We start from the raw sequence: 25,651 nt of genomic DNA, 5'->3' as shown, positions 1-25,651 counted from the left end.
GGAAGAAGCAGAAATTATGCAGGGCACTAGGTCTAAAAAATTTCATGATAATAAGGGTGTTTGACTTAATGTTTCAATAATTAACTATCAAGTTGGCACTCACCTATACATGCAGTAAGAATATGCAGTTTTTAATTGACTACATTTCCTTTAAAGCACATTTAAATTTATACTTACATTCAAAGTGGGTTTTGATACATAACTTCGCTCCACATACTTTATTTCCTGTAATATAAATATGTTATGATGTAAAAAATATTAATCTATATCACTTTATATTTCTCAGCAATGGGAATATGGTAATTTCTTTTTTCTGCATTATACCTTTATTTCTAAATTTTCCAGTTAGCATATATTACTGTTGAAATTTAAATATTACTTTTGCAATACTCTTACCTGATTAACTATTCATTGGAAATGTATGTTTTAACTTCTGATAAGTTTATCATCTTAAAGTTTCTAATCCTTTTTAAGTATAAACTTTATAAAATGTAATTTTAAATTAAATCTGAGTTCTAAATTAAGTAAGCCCAAACTGGGCTGCTGCTTATATAACCTACTTATACTATAAGATTTGAGCATATTATCTGTGACCCAACTCTGAATTAAAAGTTTCTACTTGTAGTAAACATGCCAGTCACTGTCTTTCCAACTACACCCCTTACTCAGAGTCTGAGAGGGACAGCCCTAAGTACCTACAAGGTGACTCCCATCCTCCTCCCACTGGCCAGAGCTGATGGACCAAAAATGGAATGAACTATGCCCCATTTCAAATATGGAATGAACTAAGCTAGCACTCTGAGAAACCTGATCAACTGGATGATGGGCACTGGAAGTGAAAGGGCCAAGCGGCTGGAGTTAGTCAGCAATGCCACGTAAAAGCAGAGGTTACAGCAAAGAGAAAAGCCATGAGAAAGCAGAGAAGCAAGGGAATGTAACATATACACTCAGAAAGGAAGGAAAGACCATGGCATACAAGAGACAAAACAAGGTAACCTAGTTAATGATTTTCTAGATAGGCTTCCACACCAAAGCCAGCTTCACTTTATTTCCTAACTTTGGATGTCCAAGAACTTACCTAGTGTGTATCTTCAAAAAAGCCACTTTCTACTTAGCTATTGTGGATATTTTTCCTTGCAATCAAAGAGCCTTTTCTAAACCACTGTGAAGTTTCTGGTTCTGTTTAACTGAAGGTTCCCTGGGCCTCCCCACTTTGCCCTGGATCCCATTTCAGTTGCTTTTTCAAAGGTGCCACATCTTCAGTTAACTGTTCCCTCTTCATCATTCATCCCCTTTCAGTTCAGTTCAGTCACTCAGTCGTGTCCGACTCTCATCCCCTTTACTCCTCAACTATTCTGCAAGCACAGGAATAGGCTCCGGCTCCTCCCACCTAAAATAATTAAAAACAAACGAACTTCTCTTAATCCAGAGTCCCACTGAGCTTTCAACCCATTTCTTAGCTCCTCCGTACAAGAAGTTCTCCAAGTTACCTAGAATTTGTCTCCTGTCATCACCTCCTATTTACTATTCAACCTACTCAATCTGGTTTTTATCTATCCTACTGTTGGCTTTGAGCAAGATTAACAATATCTGAATAGCAAAATCCAATAAAGACCTCGCTATGTTCATCTCATCCTCTTGGCAACCTGGGACTCACTTTTTTTTTGGGGAAACACCCACAGTGGTTAAGAGCCTCGGTTTACCAGCTGAGTTTTCCTTTTTTTTTTAATTGGTAGAAAATTACTTAAAGATATGTGATGGTTACTGTCATATAACAATGCAAATCAGTCACAATTACATATATGTGAGTGAGTCTCTTAAGTCTCCCTCACTTCAGTCGCTCAGTCGTGTCTGACTCTGCGACCCCACGGACTACAGCACACCAGGCCACCCTGTCCATCACCAACTCCTGGAACTTGCTCAAACTCATATCCATCAAGTCAGTGATGCAATCCAACCATCTCATCCTCTGTTGTCCCGTTCTCCTCCCACCTTCAACCTTTTCTAGTATCAGGGTCTTTTCCAATGAATTAGTTCTCCGTATCAGGTGGCCAAAGTAATGAAGTTTTAGCTTCAGGATCAGTCCTTCCAATGAATATTCAGGACTGATTTCCTTTAGGAATGACTGGTTGGATCTCCTTGCAGTGCAAGGGACTCTCAAGAGTCTTCTCCAACACCACAGCTGAAAAGCATCAATTCTTCAGCGTTCAGCTTTCTTTATACTCCAACTCTCACATCCATACATAACTACGGGAAAAACCATAGCTTTGACTAGACAGATCTTTGATGGCAAAGTAATGTCTCTGCTTTTTAATATGCTGGCTAGATTTGTCATAGCTTTTCTTCCAAGGAGCAAAAGTGTTTTAGTTTCATGGCTGCAGTCACCATCTGCAGTGATTTTGGAGCCCCAAAAAATAAAGTCTGTCACTCTTTCCATTGTTTCCCCATCTATTCGCCATGAAGTGATGGGACAGAATGCCATGATCTTGGTTTTTTTGAATGTTAAGCTTTAAGCCAACTTTTTCACTCTCCTCTTTCACTTTCATCAAAAGGGTCTTCAGTTCCTCTTCACTTTCTGCCGTAAGGGCAGTGTCATCTGCGTATCTGAGGTTATTGATATTTCTCCCGGCAACCTTGATTCCAGCTTGTGCTTCATCCAGCCTGGCATTTTGCATGATGTACTCTACATATAAGTTAAAAGAGCAGGATGACAATATACAGCCTTGACGTACTCCTTTCCCAATTCGGAACCATTGTTCCATGTCCAGTTACAACTGTTGCTTCTTCACCTGCATACAGATTTCTCAGGAGGCAGGTAAGGTGGTCTGGTATTTCCACCTCTTGAAGAATTTTCCACAGATTGCTGTGATCTACACAATCAAACACTTTGGCATAATCAATTAAGCAGAAGTAGATGTGTTTCTGGAATTCTCTTGCTTATTCTATGATCCAGTAGATGCTGGCAATTTGATCTCTGGTTCCTCTGCCTTTTCTAAATCCAGCTTGAACACCTGGCATTTTCCGGTTCACGTACTGTTGAAGCCTATCTTGGATAATTTTGAGCATGACTTTGCTATCGTGTGAGATGGGTGCAATTGTGCTGTAGTTTGAACATTCTTTGGCATTCACCTTCTTTGGGACTGGAATGAAAACTGAACTTTTCCAGTCCTGTAGCCACTGCTGAGTTTTCCAAATTTGTTGGTACACTGAGTGCAGCATTTTAACAGCATCATCTTTTAGGATTTGAAATAGCTCAGCTGGAATTCCCTCACCTCCACCAGCTTTGTTCATAGTGATGCTCCCTCCCTTGAATCTCCCTCCCCCCGCCCTTGTCCCATCCTTCAACAGACTGAGAAACTGAGTATTCTTGAATGTTAACCTTGGTTTTCTAAAATACTCTGCACAAGTTGTTATGAGAATGAAATGAGGCAATATGTATACACCATTATCCAAACCCTTTTTCTTGGCTTCCATCTTAACACAATCTTGTGGTCCACCTCTTATCTCTCTAGTTATTTTTCTCAGCCTCCCTATCATTCCCTTTCCAACCTCTAACTGCTGGAATGTCCCAAGGCTTTGTTCCAGGCCCCTTTTAATTTTCAAACTTCACTGTCTCCATAATCATATCTAGCCCCATGGCTTTAAACAGCAATTATGTCCTGATGATTTCCATATTTCTATCTCTAGCTTTGACCACTCAATTGACCTCTAGACTCATATATTCAAGTGCCAACTTGATTAGCCTGATTTTACTCTCCAACACAGGGCTCTCAATTGCCACCCTAGAACACTAGTTTCTTTCCAGTATTTCCCACCTCAGGACATCACATCACAATCAGCCCAGGAGCTAAGCCAAAAATCTAAGGACTCACCTTCCATCTTAGCCTAATACCCAGAGATATTCTATCACAGGTACTGATATACTGTGTCTAAAATATACCTGAATTCTTCCACTTTACTTCATCTGCACCGCCACCATTTCTTGCCACTGTAACAGCCTCTACTTCACTTCCTGCATCCCCAACTTCCCTTCTTCAGTGTATCTCGTTTTGAAAACGTAAATCAGGGAGTTTCCTAGAGGTCCAATGGTTAGAATTTGGTACTTTCATTGCTGTGGCTCAGGTTCAATCCTTGATCAGGAAATTGAGATCCCAAGGGAACTAAGATCCCATAAGCTGCATGGTACGGACCAAAAAAACAAAATCAAAACACACACATACACATGCATGGAAAACATAAATCAGATTGTATCACTCCCCTGGTTAAAATCCTGTGATGGCTTTCCACTGCTCTTGGAATGATATCCAAAGTTTATCCCTTACCCTACAAATTCCTGGCTCTTGGAACTGTAGCTCCTGATGACCTGGATGGTATGATCTGCTCCTGATTTTCTTTCCATTCATACGACTATTATTCTGTGCCAGCCACACCGGCCTCCCCCTTGTTTTGGACCCATTTCCACCTCAAGCTCTTTACCGTGTGCCTCTACCAGTTAAGAGTCCTTCTCCAGCTTAACTTGACTGGTTCCTTTTTGTTCTTCAGGATTCGGCTCAAACAACACAACCGCACAGCACCTCTCCCTGGCTACTTTTAAGTCAGCTTCTATTTCAACATGATTATTTCCTTCAAGGCACCTCTCACACTGTGTACATACAAGGTATACATATTTGTTCTCTCTCCATATAATACAAGCTTCCTGTGAGCAATCCTCTCTTTCACCTTCCTCCTTCCTGGTTCACCACTATATCCTTGTCACTTGGCGTAATGCCTAGAGCTCATTAAATTTTGCCATGAATGGCAAAATTATAGTAGGATCAAGACATGTGATGAATGAACATGGCCACTTAAATTTTATTTGCATGTCACAATCATCTTTCAAGGACAGCCCATCTGCTCCAAGCACTCTAGAGCTTGGAGCTAGGGGTGCACTCCAAGCACCCCTGACAATGCAGGCAGGCACTTCAATCTTAGCTTCTGCAGCACACCTATGCATGCTCTATTTTTCCAAAACATATAATTCCCTCACTGGCCTCACTGTCTCCCTATCAGACTGTGAGTTTCAAGAAGAGACTAATTTTATTTTTTGATCCCAATGATGGCAAGGAACACTTAGCAAATAAACAAAGTCTGGTCTTACTAGCACCTCTGAAAAACATTTCAGGTAGGGTAAGTACATTTTGAAGTCAACAAAATGGGATAATGAGTTACAGAACGAGGGCCTGTTTCACATAGGATGTTCAGCAAAGGGCTCTCTGGAGATGTCACTGGAGCTGAGAAATTGAATATTAAGAGAGTCAGCCTGGGAAAAGTCTAGGGAAAGAGCATCTGAGGCATTAGGAAGAACTAGGACAAGGCCGTGAATTAGGAACAAACTTAACACATGCCAAGTAGAAAAAGTGGACTAGTGTAGCGGAAGCCACATACTCAAGAGAACACACAGTCTGCCTGAGACTAAAAAAGCAAGGAGTGGCCAAATAGGGCCTGAGAAGGAGTCTGGATTCCAGTCTGTATAACGAGAAGCCACTGAAGGCTTTACTATTATAAAAAGACCACTCTGGCTGAAGTGGACAGAACGACTGTATGAGCAAGAGTAAGAAGGGGAAGGAGACTGGCCGAGAGCTCACGTGGCAAATGCTAGGGAGGTCACAAGTGGGGCGGATACAAACAGATGGATACGGAGCATGTTTTATATCTAGAACAAGCTAATGGGTGGGTATCACTATTCCTACCTTACAGGTGAAGAAACTTAAGCACTGGCAGGTCAGGCAACCTGCCCAGAGTCCCAGAGCCAACAAGATGCAGAAATGGGATTTCAAGCCCAAGCAGCATCGCCCTATTACGGATAGATATAGTCTACACATATATACATATGATAGAACGTGGTCCACTGGAGAAGGGATGGCAAACCACTACAGCACTCTTGCCTTGAGAACCCCATGAACAGTATGAAAAGGTAAAAAGATAGGACACTGAAAGAGGAACTCCCCAGGTCAGGAGGTGCCCAATATGCTACTGAAAAACAGCAGAGAAATAGCCCCAGAAAGAATGAAGAGGCTGAGCCAAAGCAGAAACAACACCCAGCTGTGGATGTGTCTGGTGGTGAAAGTAAAGTGTGATGCTGTAAAGAACAATATTGCATAGGAACCTGGAACGCTGGGTCCATGAATCGGTGTAAATTGGAAGTGGTCAAACAGGAGATGGCAACAGCAAACATCAAGATTTTAGGAATCAGTAAACTAAAATAGACCAGAATGGGAGAATTTAATTCAGATGACCATTGTATCTACTACCGTGGGCAAGAATCCATTAGAAGAAATGGAGTAGCCCTCATAGTCAACAAGAGTCCTAAATGCAGTACTTGGGTGCAATCTCAAAAATGACAGAACGATCTCTGTTCATTTCCAAGGTAAAACATTCAATATCACAGTAATCCAAGTCTATGCCCCAACCACTAATGCTGAAGAAGCTGAAGGTCTTCCACGAAAACCTACAAGATTTTCTAGAAATAACAACAATAACAAAAGATGTCCTTTCCATCATAAGGGACTGAATACAAAAGTACAAAGTCAAGAGATACCTAAGGTAACAAGCAAATTTGGCCTTGGAGTATACAGAATGAAGTAGGGCAAAGGCTAACAGAGTTTTGCCAAGAGAATGTGCTGGTCATAGCAAACACCCTCTTCCAACAACACAAGAGACAACTCTATACATGGACATCACCAGATGGTCAATACCAAATTCAGATTGATTATATAATTCCTTGCAGTCAAAGATGGAGAAGCTCTATACAGTCAGCAAAAACAAGACTGGGAGCTGACTGTGGCTCAGATCATAAACTCCTTATTGCAAAATTCAGATCTAAATGGAAGAAAATAGGGAAAACCACTAGGCCATTAAGGCCTAAGTCAAATCCCTTACGATTATACAGTGGAAGTGACAAATAGATTCAAGGGATTAGATCTGATAGACAGAGTGCCTGAAGAACTATGGACGAGGTTCCTGACACTGTACAAGAGGAGGTGATCAAAACCCACCCCAAAAAAAGAAATGCAAAAAGGCAAAATGGTTGTCTGAGGCTTTACAAATAGCTGAAAAAAAAAGAAAAAAGAAAAGAAAAGTGAAAGGAAACGGAGAAAAGTAAAGATATATCGACCTAATTGCAGAGTTCCAAAGAATAGCAAAGAGATACAAGTAAGCATTCCTAAGTGAACAATGCAAAGAAACAGAGGAAAACAGTAAGATGGGAAAGACCAGAGATCTTGTCAAGAAAATTAAGAAATACCAAGAAAAACTGTTATGCAAAGATGGGCACATAGAAGACAGAAATTGTGTACAGACCTAACAGAAGCAGAAGATATTTTAAAAAGGTGGCAATAATACATAGAAGAACTATACAAAAAAGGTCTTAATGACCCTGCTGCTGCTGCTGCTAAGTCGCTTCAGTCGTGTCCAACTCTGTGCGACCCCATAGACGGCAGCCCACCAGGATCCCCCATCCCTGGGATTCTCCAGGCAAGAACACTGGAGTGGGTTGCCATTTCCTTCTCCAATGCATGAAAGTGAAAAGTTAAAGTGAAGTCGCTCAGTCATGTCTGACTCCTAGTGACCCCATGGACTGCAGCCAACCAGGCTCCTCCGTCCATGGGATTGTCCAGGCAAGAGTACTGGAGTGGGGTGCCATTGCCTTATCCCTTAATGACCCAGAAAACCACAACTGTGTGATCACTCACCAAGAGCTAGTCATCTCAAAGTGTGAAATCAAGTGGGCCTTAGGAAGCATCACTAGGAACAAAGCTAGTGGAAGTCATGGAATTCCACCTGAGCTATTTCAAATCCTAAAAGATGATGCTGTTAAAGTGCTGCACTCAATGTGCCAGCAAATTTGGAAAACTCAGCAGTAGCCACAGGACTGGAAAAAGTCGGTTTTTATTCCAGTCCCAAAGAAGGGGAATGCCAAAGAATGTTCAAACTACAGCACAACTGCACTCACCTCACACGATAGCAAATTCATGCTCAAAATTATCCAAGATAGGCTTCAACAGTACGTAAACCAAAAATGCCAGATGTTCAAGCTGGATTTAGAAAAGGCAGATGAACCAGGGAAAATAGGAAGAGATCAAATTGCCAACATCCACTGAATCACAGAAAAAGCAAGGGACTTACAGAAACACATCTACTTCTCCTTTATTGACTAGGCTAAAGCCTTTGACTTTGTTCAGTTCAGTTCAGTCGCTCAGTTGTGTCCAACTCTTTGCGACCCCATGAACCGCAGCACACCAGGCCTTTGTGGATCACATCAAATTGTGGAAAATTCTTCAAGATATGGGAATACCAGACCACCTTACCTGCCTCCTGAGAAATCTGTATGCAGGTCAGAAAGCAACAGTTCTACCTGGACATGGACCAATGGACTGGTTCCAAATTGGGAAAGGTTTACATCAAGGTTGTATATTGTCACCGTGCTTTTTTCACGTATATGCAGAGTACATCGTGTGAAATGCCAGGCTGGATGAAGCACAAGCTGGAATCAAGGTTGCCAGGAGAAATATCAATAACCTCAGATATGCAAACGAGAACACTTTAATGGCAGGAAGCGAAAAAGAACTAAAGAGCCTCTTGATGAAAGTGAAAGAAGAGAGTGAAAAAGTTGGCTTAAAACTCAACATTCAAAAAACTAAGATCATGGCATTCTGTCCCATCACTTCATGGCAAATAGATGGGGAAACAATGGAAACAGTGACAGACTTTATTTTCTTGAGCTCCAAAATCACTGCAGATGGTGACTGCAGCCATGAAATTAATTAAAGACACATGCTCCTTGGAAGAAAAGCTATGACCAACCTATAGCGTATTAAAAAGCAGCGACATCACTTTGCCAACAAAGGTCCATATAGTCAAAGCTATGGTTTTCCCAGTAGTCATGTATGGATGCAAGAGTTGGACCATAAAGAAAGCTGAGCGCCAAAGAATTGATGCCTTTGGGCTGCAGTGTTTGAAAAGACCTTTCAGAGTCCCCTCAATTGCAAGGAGATTAATCCTGTCCATCCTAAAGGAAATCGGTCCTGAACACTCACTGGAAGGACTGATGCTGAAGCTGAAGCTCCAATACTCTGGACACCTGATGTGAAGAACTGACTCATTGGAAAAGACCCTGATGCTGGGAAAGATTGAAGGCAGGAGGAGAAGGGGACGACAGAGGATGAGATGGTTGGATGGCAGCACTGACTCGATAGACACGAGTTTGAGCAAGCTCTGGGTGTTGGTGATGGACAGGGAAGCCTGGCGTGCGCAGACCATGGGGTTGCAAAGAGTCGGACACGACTGAACTGAACAGGATCACATGCTATGTGTGCTTAGTCACTCAGTCACGTCTGACACTTTGCGACCCTATGGGCTGCAGCCCGCCAGGCTCCTCTGTCCATGGGGATTCTCCAAGCAAGAATACTGGAGTGGGTTGCCATGCCCTGCTCCAGGGAATCTTCCCGGCCCAGGGATCGAACCCAGGTCTCCCATATTGCAGGCAGATTCTTTACTGACTGAGCCACCTGGGAAGTCCTATTATGCAGGATCATACACATCAATAATTACCTTAAGTGTAAATGGATTAAATGCATCAACCAAAAGACATAGACTGGCTGGGTGGATAAAAAAAATATATGTATATGCTGTCTACAAGAGACCCACCTCAAACCTATGGACACTTTCAGATTGAAAGTAAGGGGATGGGAGAAGGTATTTCATGCAAATGGAAATCATAAGAAAGCTAGAGCAGCAATATTCATACCTGACAAAATAGACTTTCAAACAAAGACTGTTACAAGAGACAAAGAAGGACAGTACATAATTATCAAGGGTTCCATCTAAGAAGAAGATATAACAATTATAGATACACCCAACATAGGAGCACCTCAATATATAAGGTAAATACAAACAAACATAAAGGCACAGATCAACAGTAACATGACAATGGGGTGGGCTTTAATACCCCAATTTCATCAATGGACAGATGATCCAGAGAGAAAATCAATAAGGAAATGCAGGCCTTAATTGATACTTTAGATGAATTAAACTTAATTGATATTTATAGAGCATTCCATGCAAAAGCAGCAGACTACTCATTCTTCTCAAGTGCACAAGGAACATTCTCGAGGATTGACCACATGCTGGGCCACAAGGCAAGCCTTAGCAAATTTAAGAAAACTGAAATCATATCAAGCATCTTTTCTGATGACAACACTATGAGATTAAAAATAAACAAGAAAAAAAAACTCTAAGAAACACAAACGCTTGGCAGCTAAGCAGTATGCTACTAAACCGCCACCGGATCACTGAAGAAATCAAAGAAGGAGAAAGAAAAAACCTAGAGACAAATGAAAATGAAAGCACAATGGTCCAAAACTTATGGGATGCAGCTAAAGCAGTTCTAACAGCGAAGTTTACAGCAATAAAATCTTACTGCAAGAAACAAGATAAATCTCAACTAAACAATCTACCCTTATACCTAAAACAACTAGAGAAAGAAGAACAAACAAAACATAAAGTTAGAAAGAAGGAAATCATGAAGATCAGAGCAGAATTAAATAAAATAGAGACAAAGAAAAAAATCTCAGAGATCAATAAAACTAAAAGCTGGTTCTTTGAAAAGAAAAAGAAAATTTATAAACCATTAGCCAGACTCATCAACAAAAAAAGGGAGAGGACTCAAATCAGTAAATTAAAAATGAAAATGAAGCTACAGCTGACTCCACACAAATACCACTGTGAACACTGTATGCCACTAAAATGGACACCTGGAAGAAATGGACAAATTCCTAGAAAGGTACAGTCTCCCTAGGATGAACCAGGAAGAAATAGAAAATATAAACAGGCCAATCAGAAGCACTAAAATTGAAACGATGATTAAAAACCTCCCAACAAACAAAAGTCCAGGACCCTACAGCTTCACAGGTGAATTTTTATCAAATATTTAGAGAAGAGTTAACACCTATCCTTCTGAAACTGTTCCAAAAAGTTGCAGGGGACGGAAAACTTCCAAACTCATTTTATTAGGCCACCATCACCCCAAAACCAAAACCAGACAAAGATACCACGAAAAAGTAATTTACAGGCCACTACCACTGATGAACATAGAGTCCAAAATCCTCAACAAAATACTAGCAATTCATATCCAAAAATACATTAAAAAGGTCATACACCATGATCAGAGATCATCACCTCTGGTGATCTTACATCCAAGATACGTAAGGATTTTTCAACATCCCCAAATCAATAAATGTGATACACCACATCAACAAATTGAAGAATGAAAACCATATGATCATTCAGTAGATGCAGAAAAAGTTTTTGATAAAATTCACCACCCATTTATGATAAAAAACTCTCCAGAAAGTGGGCATAGAGGCTATATACCTCAACATAATAAAGGCCAGATATGACAAATCTACAGCTAGCACCATACTCAGTGGTGAAAAGCTGAAAACATTCCCTCTAAGACCAAGAACAAGACAAACATGAAAAGGACCACTTTTATTCAACAAAATTTTGGACACCCTAGCTAGAGCAATCAGAGAAGAAAAAGAGATAAAGGGAATCCAAATTGGAAAAGAAGTTAAACTGTCACTGCTTGCAGATGACAGAATACTATACATAGAAGATCCTACAGATGCTACCAGAAAACTACTAGAACTCATCAATGAATTTGCTAACTGCAGGTTACAAAATTAATACACAGAAAACTGTTGCATTTCTATATACTAACAACAAAAGATCAGAAAGAGAAATTCAAGAAGCAATTCCATTTACCATTGCATCAAAAAGAATAAAATACCTAGGAATAAAGCTACCTAAGGAGACAAAAGACCTGTACTCTGAAAACTATATGATGCTGATGAAAGAAATTAAAGAAGATATACACAGATGGAAATATATACCCTTTTAGTGGATAAGAAGAATCAATACTGTCAAAATGACTAATGCCCAAGGCAATCAATGAGATCCCTAACAAATTACCAATGACATTTTCCACAGACCTAGAAAAAAAATCTCAAAATCTGTATGGAGACATAAAAGACCCCAAATAGTCAAAGCAATGTTGAAAAAGAAAAAGGGAGCTGGAGGACTCAGACTCATAACATCAGACTATACTACAAAGCTACAGTCATCAAAACAGTATGGCACTGGCATAAAAATAGAGATATAGATCAATGGAACAGGATAGAAAACCCAGAAATAAGCCCATGCACCTGTGGTCAATTTATCTATGACAAAGACAATTCTACACAATGTTGGAAAGAATCTCTTCAACAAATGGTGCTGGGAAAACTGGACAGTCACATGTAAAAAAATGAAATTAGATCATTCCTTAACTCCATACACAAAAATAAGCTCAAAATGGGTTGAAGAGCTAAACGTGAGACTGGACACTATAAAACCCCTAGAGGAAAACATAGGCAGAACACTGTCTGACAACTCACAGCAACATCTTTTTTGATCCATCTCCCATAAAATGGGGGAAAAAAACAAAAATAAACAAATGGGACCTACTTAAACTCAAAAGCTTTTGCACAGCAAAGGAAACAATAAACAAAATGAACATACAACTCACCGACTGGGAGAAAACATGAGCAAGTGATGTGATCTTTAAGGGATTAGTCTCCAAAATTTACAAACAGCCTAGGATGCTTAAAAGCTTCAAAAAAACAACTCACTCAAAAAATGGGAGACAACCTGAATAAACATTTCTCCAAAGAGGATATAAAGATGGCCAATAGGCACATGAAAAGATGTTTAACATTGCTAGTTATTAGAGAAATGCAAATCAGTACTACAATGAGATATCACTTCACACCAGTCAAAATGGCTATCATCAAAAAATCCACAAAGAACAAATGTTGGAAAGGTTATGGAGAGAAGGGACCCCTCCGACTCCACTGTTGTTGGGAATGTCAATTGGTACAGCCACTATGGAGAACAGTATGGAGGTTCCTTAAACAACTAAAGATAGAACTACCATATGCCCCTCTGATTCCACTCCTGGGCATATATCTGGAGAAAAACATGATCCAAGAGGATATGTGTACCCCAATGTTCATTGAAGCACTGTTTACAACAATCAAGACATGGAAGAAACCTAAATGTCTGTCAACAAAGGAATGAATAAAGATGATGTGGTACACATATACATATACGTGGTACATATATCATTGTACATATATGTACAATGTACATTGTACATTGTGGTACAATGGAATATTACTCAGCCATTAAAAAGAATGAAATAATGCCATTTGCAGCAACATGGATAGACCTAAAAGTAAGTCAGACAGAGAAGGAGAAATATCATATGACATCCCTTATACATGGAATCTAAAAATAAACTATACAAATGAACTTACTTACAAAACAGAGACTCAAGAGACTTAGCAAATGAACTTACAGTTGTGGAGGGGCGGGCAGGAGAAGATAGACAGGGACTTTGGGAAGGTCATGTACATACTGCTGTATTTAAAATGGATAACCAACAAAGACCTATAGTGTAGTACGTGGAACTCTGCTCAACGTTATGTGCCAGCCTGGATAGAGTGGGCTTTGGGGGAGAATGGATACACCTATATGCAATGTTGAGTTCCTTTGCTCTTCACCTGAAACTACCACAACATTGTTAACTGGCTATACCTCAATACAAAATAAAAAGCTTAAAGTTACAAAAAAAAAAGGAGAAGAAGAAAATTAACTTGTTTCAAAACAGCAAGACAGGAGTTTAAAGGAGGGAATAATCAACAGTGTCAAGAATACTTGAGTGGGTTGCCATTTCCTTCTCCAGGGGATCTTCCTGACCCAGGGATTGAACACATCTCCTGCACTGCAGGCAGATTCTTTATGGACTGAACTACCAGGGAAGCCCCATCAACACTGTCAAACACAGCATAAAGAAAGGTCAAGAAGAAGAAACACAGAAAAGGAAAAGCACTGGTATCCTTCAGTTGAGTAGTATAGAAATCTAACTGCAGATTCTCTTTAAAAAGAGAAATGGATGTAAACAAGGGTGACAAGGAGGACTACTCTTTTGACCATAAGAAAAAAGCAATTCCAGTTGAAAAGCAAAAAGCTCTGATTAAGGCCATAAGTTTGTTGCTGATTAAGGGAGACCTGTGTGTTTTTGAAGGCAAACGAGAAAAAGCCAGTTTAACAGGTTAGAGATTACGTTTCATTCCACAAAGGGGCACTGAACACTGAAAATCCTGTTAAAACAAACTGTATCTCCATGCTTCAGTAAATGACCACTTAATTTAAGTAAAAAACGAACACCACAAATCACACGCTATATAATCTACAGCTTCACTTTTCTTATCAGCAACATTTGTGTTTGATTTTGAGCTGTTAATTAAACTAAATTAAGAGGGTTCTGCACTTCGTTTATGTTTTGTTTTTTACAAACCTAAGTACCTAGTTTTCACCTAATTCACCTAGTAAACTCTGGTTTGAAATTCAGCATGTCCTAGTCACATTTTTGTGATTTACCACACACTAACAAATACACTAAGAACTCACGATTCCTGGAAACCCACTCCGCCTGACTTTTATTATCTCAGTCCCCCAGGATTAATTTTAGACTTTTCCTTTTTCCTTGGTTCTCCATCCTCACTCTGCATTTGACAAGTTCTACATTTATTCCTTCACAATCTCTTGCATAATGCAAGAGACTCCCCCCCCCTTCAATCGTCCTAGACCTCTAATTATGACAATAACAAAAATATAAATGGTCCTCAATGACTTAAGACAAATTTAAACTCTTAACAATAGAACTAGATTTCAAACTTTACTGCTCCACCCAAACTAGAAAAGTCACGCCTCACCACCACACCCTGAAACTCTCGACCTACTCCTTGGCTTTTGCCAGACCCTAAACCTGTGGTGCAAGCTAGCTTGCCCTGATGGATGGAAAACAGTAGATTCTTCCAAGGCTGTCGCTCCTGTGTTCACAACACAAACAAGGCTCTGGACGCCCTTGGTACGTAAGCGCCACGCATCAAGAAATCGAGGAGCCATTTATTTTCCCTAATAGGTCTGAAGTTGCTCCGAGTTGGCACATCGATTTATCATCACTCTGTAAGCCCAAAATCATTACCTACGGCATGAAATTAAAACCTCCTGACAGTAACGTTCACAAATATGTTTCGAAGAAAAGCTGGGAAGCAGTTTTACAGGACTTCCCTACCCGTGGGGCAAGGTCGAAACCACGCCCCGGGCCTTTCTGCGCGTCAAAACACCTGCCCGCTTTGACACCAGAAAGCGGCGGCTACACGCCGACAGGGCCGCGGCGAACGGAAACGCTGCGTAGGAGCCTGCGCGTCTGGGCGCGGGGCGGGGGTCTTTCCGAGGCCCGCACTGAGGGCTCCTTCCGGCCGCGCGGCCGCGGCCAAGGCCTCGCGAGGCGAGACCCAGCCCCTCTCACCTGCACCCGCCTCTGAAGCAGGGGGCCGCGCCCGCGCACGCCGCGCCGCAGAAGGGCCGCTAACACAGGCATGATCTCCGACCTCTCTCTCCGGCTTAGAAGTGCGGGCCGGCGCGGCGCGGTGCGGCGCGACCCCGACTCAGCTCCTCCCACCGAGCCGCCTCTTCCAATAGCAGCCTCGGACCGCGACGGCCGGCGGCCATTGGCCGGCAGCGGAGGCGGGGTCGGGCGGGGCTTGTCGCCGGAGCCGCCGAGCGGCCCTCGGCCGGAGGAGCTAGTGCAGAAGCCTCGTGACGTGGCGCTGGGTCGCTTCCCCGCCACTCTGACTTTCTGAGGCCAGTGGTTTATGTGTAACCTGGGCCTGTTTTTCTCACTTATACACGCAAAGCACAAAGGAAATTTATGAAAATATTTTTAAGCAATCCAGTTTAGCTTTTCACTTATAATTTTTCAATTGCTTCTTAGTAGGAGGACGAAGAGGAATAGAAAACATGAATGTCTAACTTTGAACAATTAGCAAGATTATATTAACCTTCATCAAAACTCCATAAATTACATGTTATTATCTACTCCTTAACTAATGAGATCGCTGAGATACAAAGAAGTTAATTTTTTTTTGTCCATGATTTCATGGAAAGTGGTAGAGCTGGGGTCTGGACTGGAATCATTACATGATGTTGCTTTCTTATACATATTTCCAGAGAATGATAATAGTGTTAACTATGATTATTCTGACATTTGGGGAACCCATTGCTTAATTTTGGATCTTCAGCTGGAGAAAGCAAAACTTTGTTTCTTTGTAACATTACTTTCCTTTATTAAATTTTTTTTCTATTTCTTTTGTTGTCGTTGTTGTTGTCTGGGGTTTTTTCGGGGCGGGGGGTAGCGTGGTCTGTGCCTCTTGTGGGATCTTTGTTCACCAACCAGGAATTGAAGCCAGCCAGACCTTTCGTAGTGAAAGTGCAGAGTCCTAACCACTGGTAGACCAAGTAATTATATTTATTTTACACAGAAGACAGGAGTGACAAGAGGACTTTACTTACCCCAAGGCAAACCCACGTTTTTCCTAAAGTAAAATCCCCACCCTTAACTATGTTTTGTAACAAGTGGGAGATTGTCGTTTTCAAAGTTGGCCACACTTAAAGATAAGGTTGACCTGCAACTGGCAGGGCTGCAAGCCTTTTAATTGCCCCAGCTTCAAGATGCAAGGAACACAGAGTTAGCAAGAGAGACATCAATAGTTTATTGGATAGGGGATCTTACTTACACCAGAAGCAAGAGGGTTCTACACAGACACACTCTTATGGGTGGCAGATGGCAGGCTGGCCGTGGCAATAGTCTTCCCTGTCAGAAGAGGGAATTGTTACAGAGGAAATTGATATCAGGATGGCTCATTGGTTACCAGGGGAACCAGCAGAGGCGCACAACCCTCACTGCCCCTTTGATAAACCATCTTTGTGAAGTTGTTCTGATTTTAAGATTAAAACAGTCAGTAGCTGGGGTGGGGGCAACTCTGTAGGCATTTACTGATCAGGTTCTATGATTAAGAGGCAAGATCAGTCAGGTGATAGGATGTAGCTGAAGCAGGGTCTGATTGTGAAGGGGATGTACAGCCAGCAAAAGAGCAGCCATCTTGGGTGGCCTAAGCATACAATTAGCTCACCCTACAAGTTCTGCTTTCAATATGACTTATGCTCACTCCTCCAAGTAGAGGTGGGGTCTGTGTTCTCTCCTTCCAGGCCAGGTCTAGACAGAACTATGGATAAAGAAGTTTGTCTAATGATTCCAGTCCTCAGACTCCAACCCTCCCAGCTGAGACCCTAGACATCATGGAGCAGAGACCAGCCATCCCTTCCTGTGCCCTGTCTGAATTCATGATCCACAGGAACAAAGATAGAAAATAAATGGCTATTGTTTTAAGCCGGTACATTTTGGGGTCATTTTTACATAGTAATAGATAAATACAGCACTCCTAACTTCCCCAATCACCCAAGGTTGGTCCCTTAGAGTGAGGTGTGATGCCTCTGTGTATCAATAGGCCATCAAATCCTGCTTCCTTCCTTTGAATGTTACACTCAAGTCTCCTCTCTTGCTGACCCTACTCTAGGCCAAGCACAAACATTTTCATACCTATTGCTTTAATACCTGTTGAAAGGAAATCATTACAATGTGTACCAGTTCTTTAATTGTGTTTGTGTGTGTGTGTGAAATGTAAAAGATATATCTGATATTTATCTGAAAAAGTTGAATTTTTAAAGAACTCAGAAAATTAAACAGCTAGTCTGGCCTTTATAAACAAAGGCCAAGGCTGATAACTAGACATGGGAAAATAGCAAAAAATGACTGATTATAATAATAGCTCCTTATTATTTCTAAGTATGGGGCATTTCTTTCACCAGATAATTCACTTAATCCTCACAAAAACTCCATTAATTAGGGAGTTTTATTGCTCACATTTCTATAAAGAAACAGATAAGTTATATAAATTGTCCAAGGTCACAGAGCTAGTAATTAGTAACAGAGCTACAATCTGAACCCAGACTGTTTGGTTGCCAGGACTAGACTCTTAATCTCTACATTAGCTGTGCCTTAGGAGAATTCCCTTAGAAGCACAGAGGGTCAACTTTGACTTGGCAATTCTGTTATCAAAAGCACTATCAGGAAATATTGCCTCTATGTTGGGCAGGATGACTTCTAGAGCAGAGAGACTTAGGGGCAGTGGGGAGAGAAAGATAGCAAATATACTCCTGAACTACAGTAGATAACTCCTTCAAACTTCAAAATATGAGCAGATTCCACACAAATATGAGCAGAAGGCCAAAATGTAGTTAACAATTTCATTTAAGTCTAGGATTTTGAAAAGTCAGATTTTTTTGTAAGAAAAGGGGGAAAATCACTGCAACACAAGTGTAAGCACTTGAGTGCTTTACACTTAGAACCTAGGTAAATAAAAACTAATTCTGATCTTTATTTATTTAATCAAAAAAAATTCGCTGGGAACCAATTCAGGATTAAAGCATAAAATTGGGACTTAGGGCATAGAGGTAATTACTGAAGGTATCAGGTAGATGAAATTATCCAAAGAGTCTACAGAGAAAAAACCTGGGGAACACCTACTTTTAGGTGGCGGAAGAGGACTTACCAGAGTAGATGGAGCAAGAATTATAAAAAGAAAGGTGTCAGAGAACCAGATTACTCTGTGAGCTAAGTCATGCTGCACTCTCCACGTCCACTTCTTTACACACCTGTGATAATCCCTCACTCACACCTTGAATGTGAAGCAATAACCGCCCTGAGGGGGAAGCGGAATCGAAGAAAACAGACAACAGGACGCTAAATTTTTTATTCCAAAATTCTGAAGTCACAGTTCAGGTAGAAGACAAGAAATATTTGAAAATCCATTTTTCCTACCCCTATCCAATACTAGTTAAGTAGAATTCAGGAGAGAAAGGCTAGAGCTGGAGAGGAAGCCAGAGGGAGGATCAGCCACTGATGAGTATCCCAAGAAAAGGCCATGATCCCTGTCTCCTGCTAAAGTCCAGCCACTGGGGAATGCGACAGAACCATCCCCTCTACACACACACACACACACACACACACACACACACACACACAGAGGATACATTCAGGATTATGAGGGAGAGGAGATCTGTTCCCTGATTCAAACAGACTTATCTGAAAAAGTAGCCCACATGAGCACTCAAGGTTAAATGGAAGATTGAGGTGGTTGCCTTGGGTGTTTGGATATGAGGAGCCTAAGGTAGCCTTACAGAAAGTCCTCATGACACCAAAAGCCCCCCAAACAGCTAAATGGATGATTTTTCTGTTATAGCTGTGAAGAGTACAGAAGTTAGCTGAACTGGAGCTGATGGTCCTCAAGAGGCTCCACTACTGGGAAACTGGGTCTCACCCTGCAAGTCTGGAGCCATTACCATGCTGGATATGAGACAGACTGGGATGGTATGATGCCCAGGATAGAAGAGGTGAAGCAAACAATCTTCAAAGCGACCTTTAACCTAGAATTTATTAAAAGACAACTGAATTTGACTGAGTTTAAGTGAAAATGACTAGATTAACATTCCTTCCATGAGATAGAAATGAAGTGCTTAAATAAAAACAATTAAGTCAATGGAGAAGGAAATGGCAACCCAGTCCAGTATTCTTTTTTTTTTTTTTTTCAGTCCAGTATTCTTGTCTGGGAAATCCCATGGACAGAGGAGCCTGGTGGACTCCTCTATAGTCCTCTATAGAGCCCTCTATAGAGGGCTCCTCTACAGTCCATGGGATCACAAAGAGTTGGGCAAGACTTGGCAACTAAACAATAACAAAGAAGCCAAAATAAAACATGGAAAGGCAAGTGACAAGAATTTTCAAGACTGGAGCTTTGGTTTTCTTTGTGTTTTGATCCATAGTAACCTTTGGACAAGCTACTTTTCACACCGATGTTGCCTTTGGCACAGTAAGAGCCTCTGAATCATAGACTGATCTACAGCTTGCACAATGTGAATCTGTTCCGTTCTGCAGTTTTAAGATTTGAGCCAAGGCTCTGGTTTGTTTTTATTGGGCATTACCCCTTAACCGCACAAATAAAGCTTTTTTTTAAATTTATTTTTTATTGAAGGATAATTGCTTTACAACAAACAAAGCTTTTGATAATTAAAAAAGAAAACAATGAAATTCAGTTTAGAGAGAATTAAAGCGTTTTTTTTTTTTTTGCATATATGAACTTATAACTTTGAGTTATTCCTGTCACAGTAGATAACATAGTGTTTGGACAGAGAGTCACTAATAAAGAGCTACATCTTTTGAAATGTACCTCATCTTAGATTCTAAGTTAACTACAGTTGTTAATCTAGCCAAAAAGTTAAGTGGAGACTTATGTCTTAGAAAGTATACTATCAGTATTGATAAAATAAATTTTTTGGCCTCTTCCTCTTTGCAAACATCCATAACTATAGTCATAAGACCCAGGGTGCTTTTGTAGAAGTATAAGTTAGTTTTAGAAACATCAGAACAATAGTTCCATAACAGGAAACAAAGCAGAAAGTAACAAAAATTTAAGAGTTTAGAAAAATGTGAGTGCTAGATTCACAATGCAAGGATGTTTGCTATTCATTTCTAATTAAATTCTTCTATAACCAGTAACCTCTGGGACTTTCCTAGTTGCCCAGTGGCTGAGACTTTGTACTCCCAGTGCGATCCCTAGTCAGGGAATTAAGATCCCACATACAGCAACTAAGCCCAGGCATCGCCACTACTGAGCCCCCATGCTCTAGAGCCCCCAGGAGCCACAACTAGTGAGGCTGTATGCCCAAGGAGGACCCAGCGCAGTCAAACAAGTAACTTCTATTATACTTAGTCTGTTGGAATAACTCATTGTACTAGGTTGGCCAGTGTCCCCCACAAATCCTGCCTGTGAATGACTTTATTCAGAAATAAGGTTTTTGCAGATGTAATAAAGATGAGGTCATAGTCCTAAATACAATGACTGATGTCCTTATAACAAAAGAGGGCACACACAAATGAGAGGGCCATGTGGAGGAGACAGATTGGAGTGATTCACCTACAAAAAATGAAACACCAAGGAGTTCCAACCACCACCAGAAGCTAGGAGAGAAGCAAGGAATATAGATTCTCCCTTAGAACCTACAGAAAGAGCCACCTCTGCCAACACCTGGATTTCAGACTTCCAGACTCCAGAACTCTGAAAAAACACATTTCTGTTGTTTTAAGTTACTCTGTTTGTGGTACTTAGTTATGGCTGCCATAGGAAACCAATCCTTATCGTTTCTATTTATATAACCCATAACCCACATTTTGTGAAATCCTGGGAAGGACAGAGTCAAAAGCTTCATCAGACCTCTGGAAATGTTTGTACCCCATTGCTGAAACAATTTTCTAAGCCCAGTGTGAGGCTATTCCTGCTGCTGCTGCTAAGTCACTTCAGTTGTGTCTGACTCTGTGTGACCCCATAGATGGCAGCCCACCAGGCTCCCCCATCCCTGGGATTCTTCAGGCAAGAACACTGGAGTGGGTTGCCATTTCCTTCTCCAATGCATGAAAGTGAAAAGGGAAAGTGAAGCTGCTCAGTCGTGTCCGACTCCTAGTGACCCCATGGACTGCAGCCTACCAGGCTCCTCTGTCCATGGGATTTTCCAGGCAAGAATACTGAAGTGGGTTGTCATTGCCTTCTCTGGAAGCTACTCCTGCCTTGGGTGACAAATCAGCGAACTGAAACTTAGATAATATTCATGTCCCTATAAATGCTCCACTTGCCCAGAAATAGAGTATATCAAGCCAGCAAATTCCCAATTGCCAAGAATTTTTAATAACTTCTTTCTTCTAAGTAAGAACAGATATGCAACCTCAGACAATTAAGTCAAATACTCTTTCCTTATTACCTGATTGACCTAATAGCCTTATAAGGAAATCTCTGACCACCAAGCCAATCATGTGGTTTCCACGTTGCCACTTCTAAAGCTCTATAAAACTTGCTCCTGCCCCAAATCCCTCAGCAAGAGTGGTCCACTGCTTGTGAGGCACTCTACTCCCCTAATCCATAGCAACTGCAAGTTTTCTCTTGAATAAAGGATATCAAACTTGTTATTAAGTTTATTTTTGTCATTTGACATGTATTTGAGTAAGAAAATGATTACAATAGGAAGATGCAGAATAGTAGCGAGTTCCTAGAAGTAACTTTCATATGATTTATCTTGGAATTTAGAAAAGATACAAAATAAGATATTTTAGAAAATTCTTAATGAGTTAAAGACAGAAATCCTACTTGTCCCAAGAATGACTTTTGAGCTTGTTCCATATTCCTCCACCTTTGAGGATGGTTTGGTCTGCTCAACAGTGGCTCCCAAGCCTTTCAATTTTACAAGCAGTGGGTCCCCATTGAACAAGGAACTGCACTAAAAATGTGGGAAATTTTTTAAATGATGAAAATCTTTTATGTTTTAGATTGGGGTAGCTCCTCAGCCATAGGCTAAAAGGAATAACTCAATTCATATCTGCTGGCATCTTAGGCCTCAGCCATTGAGGTATGAACTCAAGAGAAAAATTAGACCTAGGCCAGTGGTCCAGAAATGGCATGGATTTAAAGCAAACCATCTTGCTGACCAATACTTACACTCTGTACATTTAGTCTACTTCCAAACATAGGCCAAGAAGCAACCCAACAGCTAGTCCCCACTTAACTTCGCCTGGTATACGCATACTATGAAATGTTCCTATTCATTCAGTGAATACAGTAGAAGTGAACACAAACAGAGGTCAGGTTCTAGAAATACTACATAAGTAGAACCAATAATATGGTACAGAGAGGGAAGCAATAATCAGTTACATGATGGTTGCTAACCTGGGAGATGGGGACAGTTATTAAGTGGAGCAAGTCTGTGACAAATGATGAGATGTTTTAAGAAATAGCTGGAAATACATGTTGATGGGTTGGGAGCGATTGGAGACAGTCTGGCGTATCAACATTCAGACAGAGGTTGAAGCCACAGCGGTAGATAAAATCACACAGGAAGAGCATGTAGCTCAGGAAGAGTAGAAATGGAAATGAAATTCTGGGGTGTGCAGGAAGAGCCAGAGAATGAGAAAGCTAAGCGAGACAAATGTGGGACCAGGAGAGAATGGAATCTTTTGAAGTCAAGACATGAAAGAAATTGAACAACCAGGAGTGTTCAAGGTGCATATGCTGTAAGGAGATCAAGTAAAAGGAAGATTGACAATAAACTTCTGACTAAGCAATAGGAGATCACTGATGACCTTGGCAAGAGGACCAGTGGGACCTAAGCCAATGAGTAATAAGTGGAAGAAATAGAGACAGACTGTACTATTCTTTTATTTATTTATTTATTTTCTTTGGTTTTCTCCCTGCCCCCAGACTGTACTATTCTTTCAAGACGTTTAGCAGAAAATGGAGGAAGGAGGAAAACAAGGTCATAACATGACCAAGGTAGTGGGAGAAATTTTTTTTAAGGATGGTGGATACTTGAATATGTTTGTAAGCCAGTGATTCACAAACTTTAGTACATCACCCTCTCACCTGGAAGGCTTATTAAAATTCAGATTGTTCCCTGGCCCCCCATACACTGAATGGTAGGTCTGGGGTGGAGCTCAAGAACTTCGCTTTTCCAACAAGTTCTTAAGTGATGATAACGCTGTTGGTCTGTGGACTAAAACTTTGAGAACCCCTGTTGTAGGCTAAGGAGGAAATAATCAATAGAAGGATATTTGGAAGATATAGGAAATGTTAAGTATTTTGGAGCAAAACACAGAAGCACTTCAGTGAAAGCATAAAAACAGTTGGTCTTGAGTAGGAAGTGAGGCAGCCCTTCCTCTGAGATAGGTAGGCTGATGAAGATGTGCATTAACGGAGGTAAAGTTTAGAGGTAGAGAAGCAGGTTATGAAAGTGCGTGTTTGAAAGTCTTATTTTCTTTTCTTATTTTCTCAAAGTAAAGTCATCTGCTGAGAATGGAGGAGCTAAGGTAGGGTGTGTGTATGCTCAGCTGCTCAGTCGTGTCCGACTCTTAGTGACCCCAAGCACTGCAGCCCGCTGAGCTCCTGTGTCTATGGGATTCTCCAGGTAAGAATATTGGGGTGGGATGCCATTTTCTTCTTCAGGTGATCTTCCCGATGCAGGGATCAAACCTGTGTCTCCTGCACTGCAGGCGGATTCTTTACCACTGAGCCAAGGTAGAGTAGGGGGAAGGATAATTACACTTAGCAGCCATAGGAAAAGGCCTTGTAAAAATAGTCCCATGCCCCACCTTTTCTTAGAGGTACGAGAATGACAGTCTCTTAACCAGGAGTGTTAATTTTCAAATCTGGCTCATTGAAAGTTGGCTCTTTTAATCTCTGCCTTCCTAGTTCCCACTGCTACCTTCAAACATCAAACACTGTTGAAGGAACCTGTAAGTAGTATCAGTCTGTTTCAGCAACCACAATAACAAAAAAAACCCCTCATTTATCATTAAGTGAAAATAGCAAACCTCAGTACACCCAGGGAAGTTTCTTTTAGAAACTTCCTGTCATTCTTTTAGATTGCTATTGTTCAATCTCTAAGTCATGTCTGACTCTCTGCAACCCCGTGAACTGCAGTATGCCATACTTCCCAGTCCTTCACTATCTCCCATAGTTTGCTCAAATTCATGTCCATTGAGTCAGGGATGCCATCCAACCTCTCATCCTCCCTTCTTCTCTTGCCCTCAATCTCTCTCAGCATCAGAGTCTTTTGCAAGGAGTCGACACTTTGCACCAGGTGGCCAAAGTATTGGAACTTCAGCATCAGTCCTTCCAATGAATATTCAGGGTTGATTTCCTTAAGGATTGACTGGTCTGATTTCCTTGCTGTCCAAGGGACTCTCAAGAATCTTCAAAAGCATCAAATTCAAAATTTTGAAAGCATCAATTCTTCAGCATTCAGCCTTCTTTATGGTCCAAGTCTCACATCTGTATATGACTACTGGAAAAACCACAGCCTTGACAATATGGACCTTTGCCAACATACCCTGTCTGGGTTTGTCACAGCTTTTCTTCTGAGGAGCAAGAGCCCTATAATTTCATGCCTGCAGTCACTGTCCAGAGTTTTGGAGCCTAAGAAAATGTCTGTTACAGTTTCCATTTTTTTTCCCCATCTATTTGCCATGAAATGGTGGGACCGGATGCTATGATCTCAGTTGTTTGAATGTTGAGTTTGAAGCCAGTTTTTTACTGTTTCACCTCCATCAAGAAGTTCTTTAGTGTCTCTTCGCTTTCTGTCATTAAAGTGATATCATCTGCATATCGGAGGTTGTTATTTCTCTAGGCAATCTTGATTCCAGCTTGTGAGTCAATCAGCCCCACATTTTGCATGATAAGTTAAATAAGCAGGGTGAAAACATAGTCTTGACGTACTCCTTTCCCAATTTTGAACCAGTCCATTGTTCCATGTCAGGTTCTATTGCTTCTTGACTTGCATATAGGTTTCTCAGGAGACAGGTAAGGTGGTCTGGTATTCCCAACTCTTTAAGAATTTTCGTTTATTGTGATCCACACAGTCAAAAGCTTTAGCGTAGTCAATGAAGCAGATATTTTTTGGAATTCCCTTGCTTTATCTATGATCCAGTGGATGTTGGCAATTTGATCTCTGGTTCCTCTGCCTTTTCTGAATCTAGCTTGTACATCTTAAAGTTCTTGGTTCACGTACT

General features: G+C 41.0%; 1 protein-coding gene across 1 annotated transcript in view; it reads right to left on the bottom strand.

Moving 5' to 3' along the window:
* Nucleotides 1-15,609, bottom strand: part of ACAT1 (acetyl-CoA acetyltransferase 1) — a 35,246-nt gene extending 19,637 nt beyond the window's left edge. The window contains exons 1-2 of the mRNA XM_061144241.1: nt 15,455-15,609; nt 178-225 (exon numbers count right to left, since the gene is read on the bottom strand). Coding sequence (XP_061000224.1) covers nt 178-225; nt 15,455-15,526 — 120 coding nt within the window. The 5' untranslated portion in view covers nt 15,527-15,609. The remainder of the gene's footprint in view (nt 1-177; nt 226-15,454) is intronic.
* Nucleotides 15,610-25,651: the final 10,042 nt, after the last annotated feature.

Source organism: Dama dama, chromosome 1 (assembly GCF_033118175.1).
Source record: "Dama dama isolate Ldn47 chromosome 1, ASM3311817v1, whole genome shotgun sequence".
In the NCBI taxonomy this organism is placed as follows: Eukaryota; Metazoa; Chordata; class Mammalia; order Artiodactyla; family Cervidae; genus Dama; species Dama dama.
Note: the sequence above shows the minus strand (reverse complement) of the source record. Positions and strands in the feature narration are given on the sequence as shown.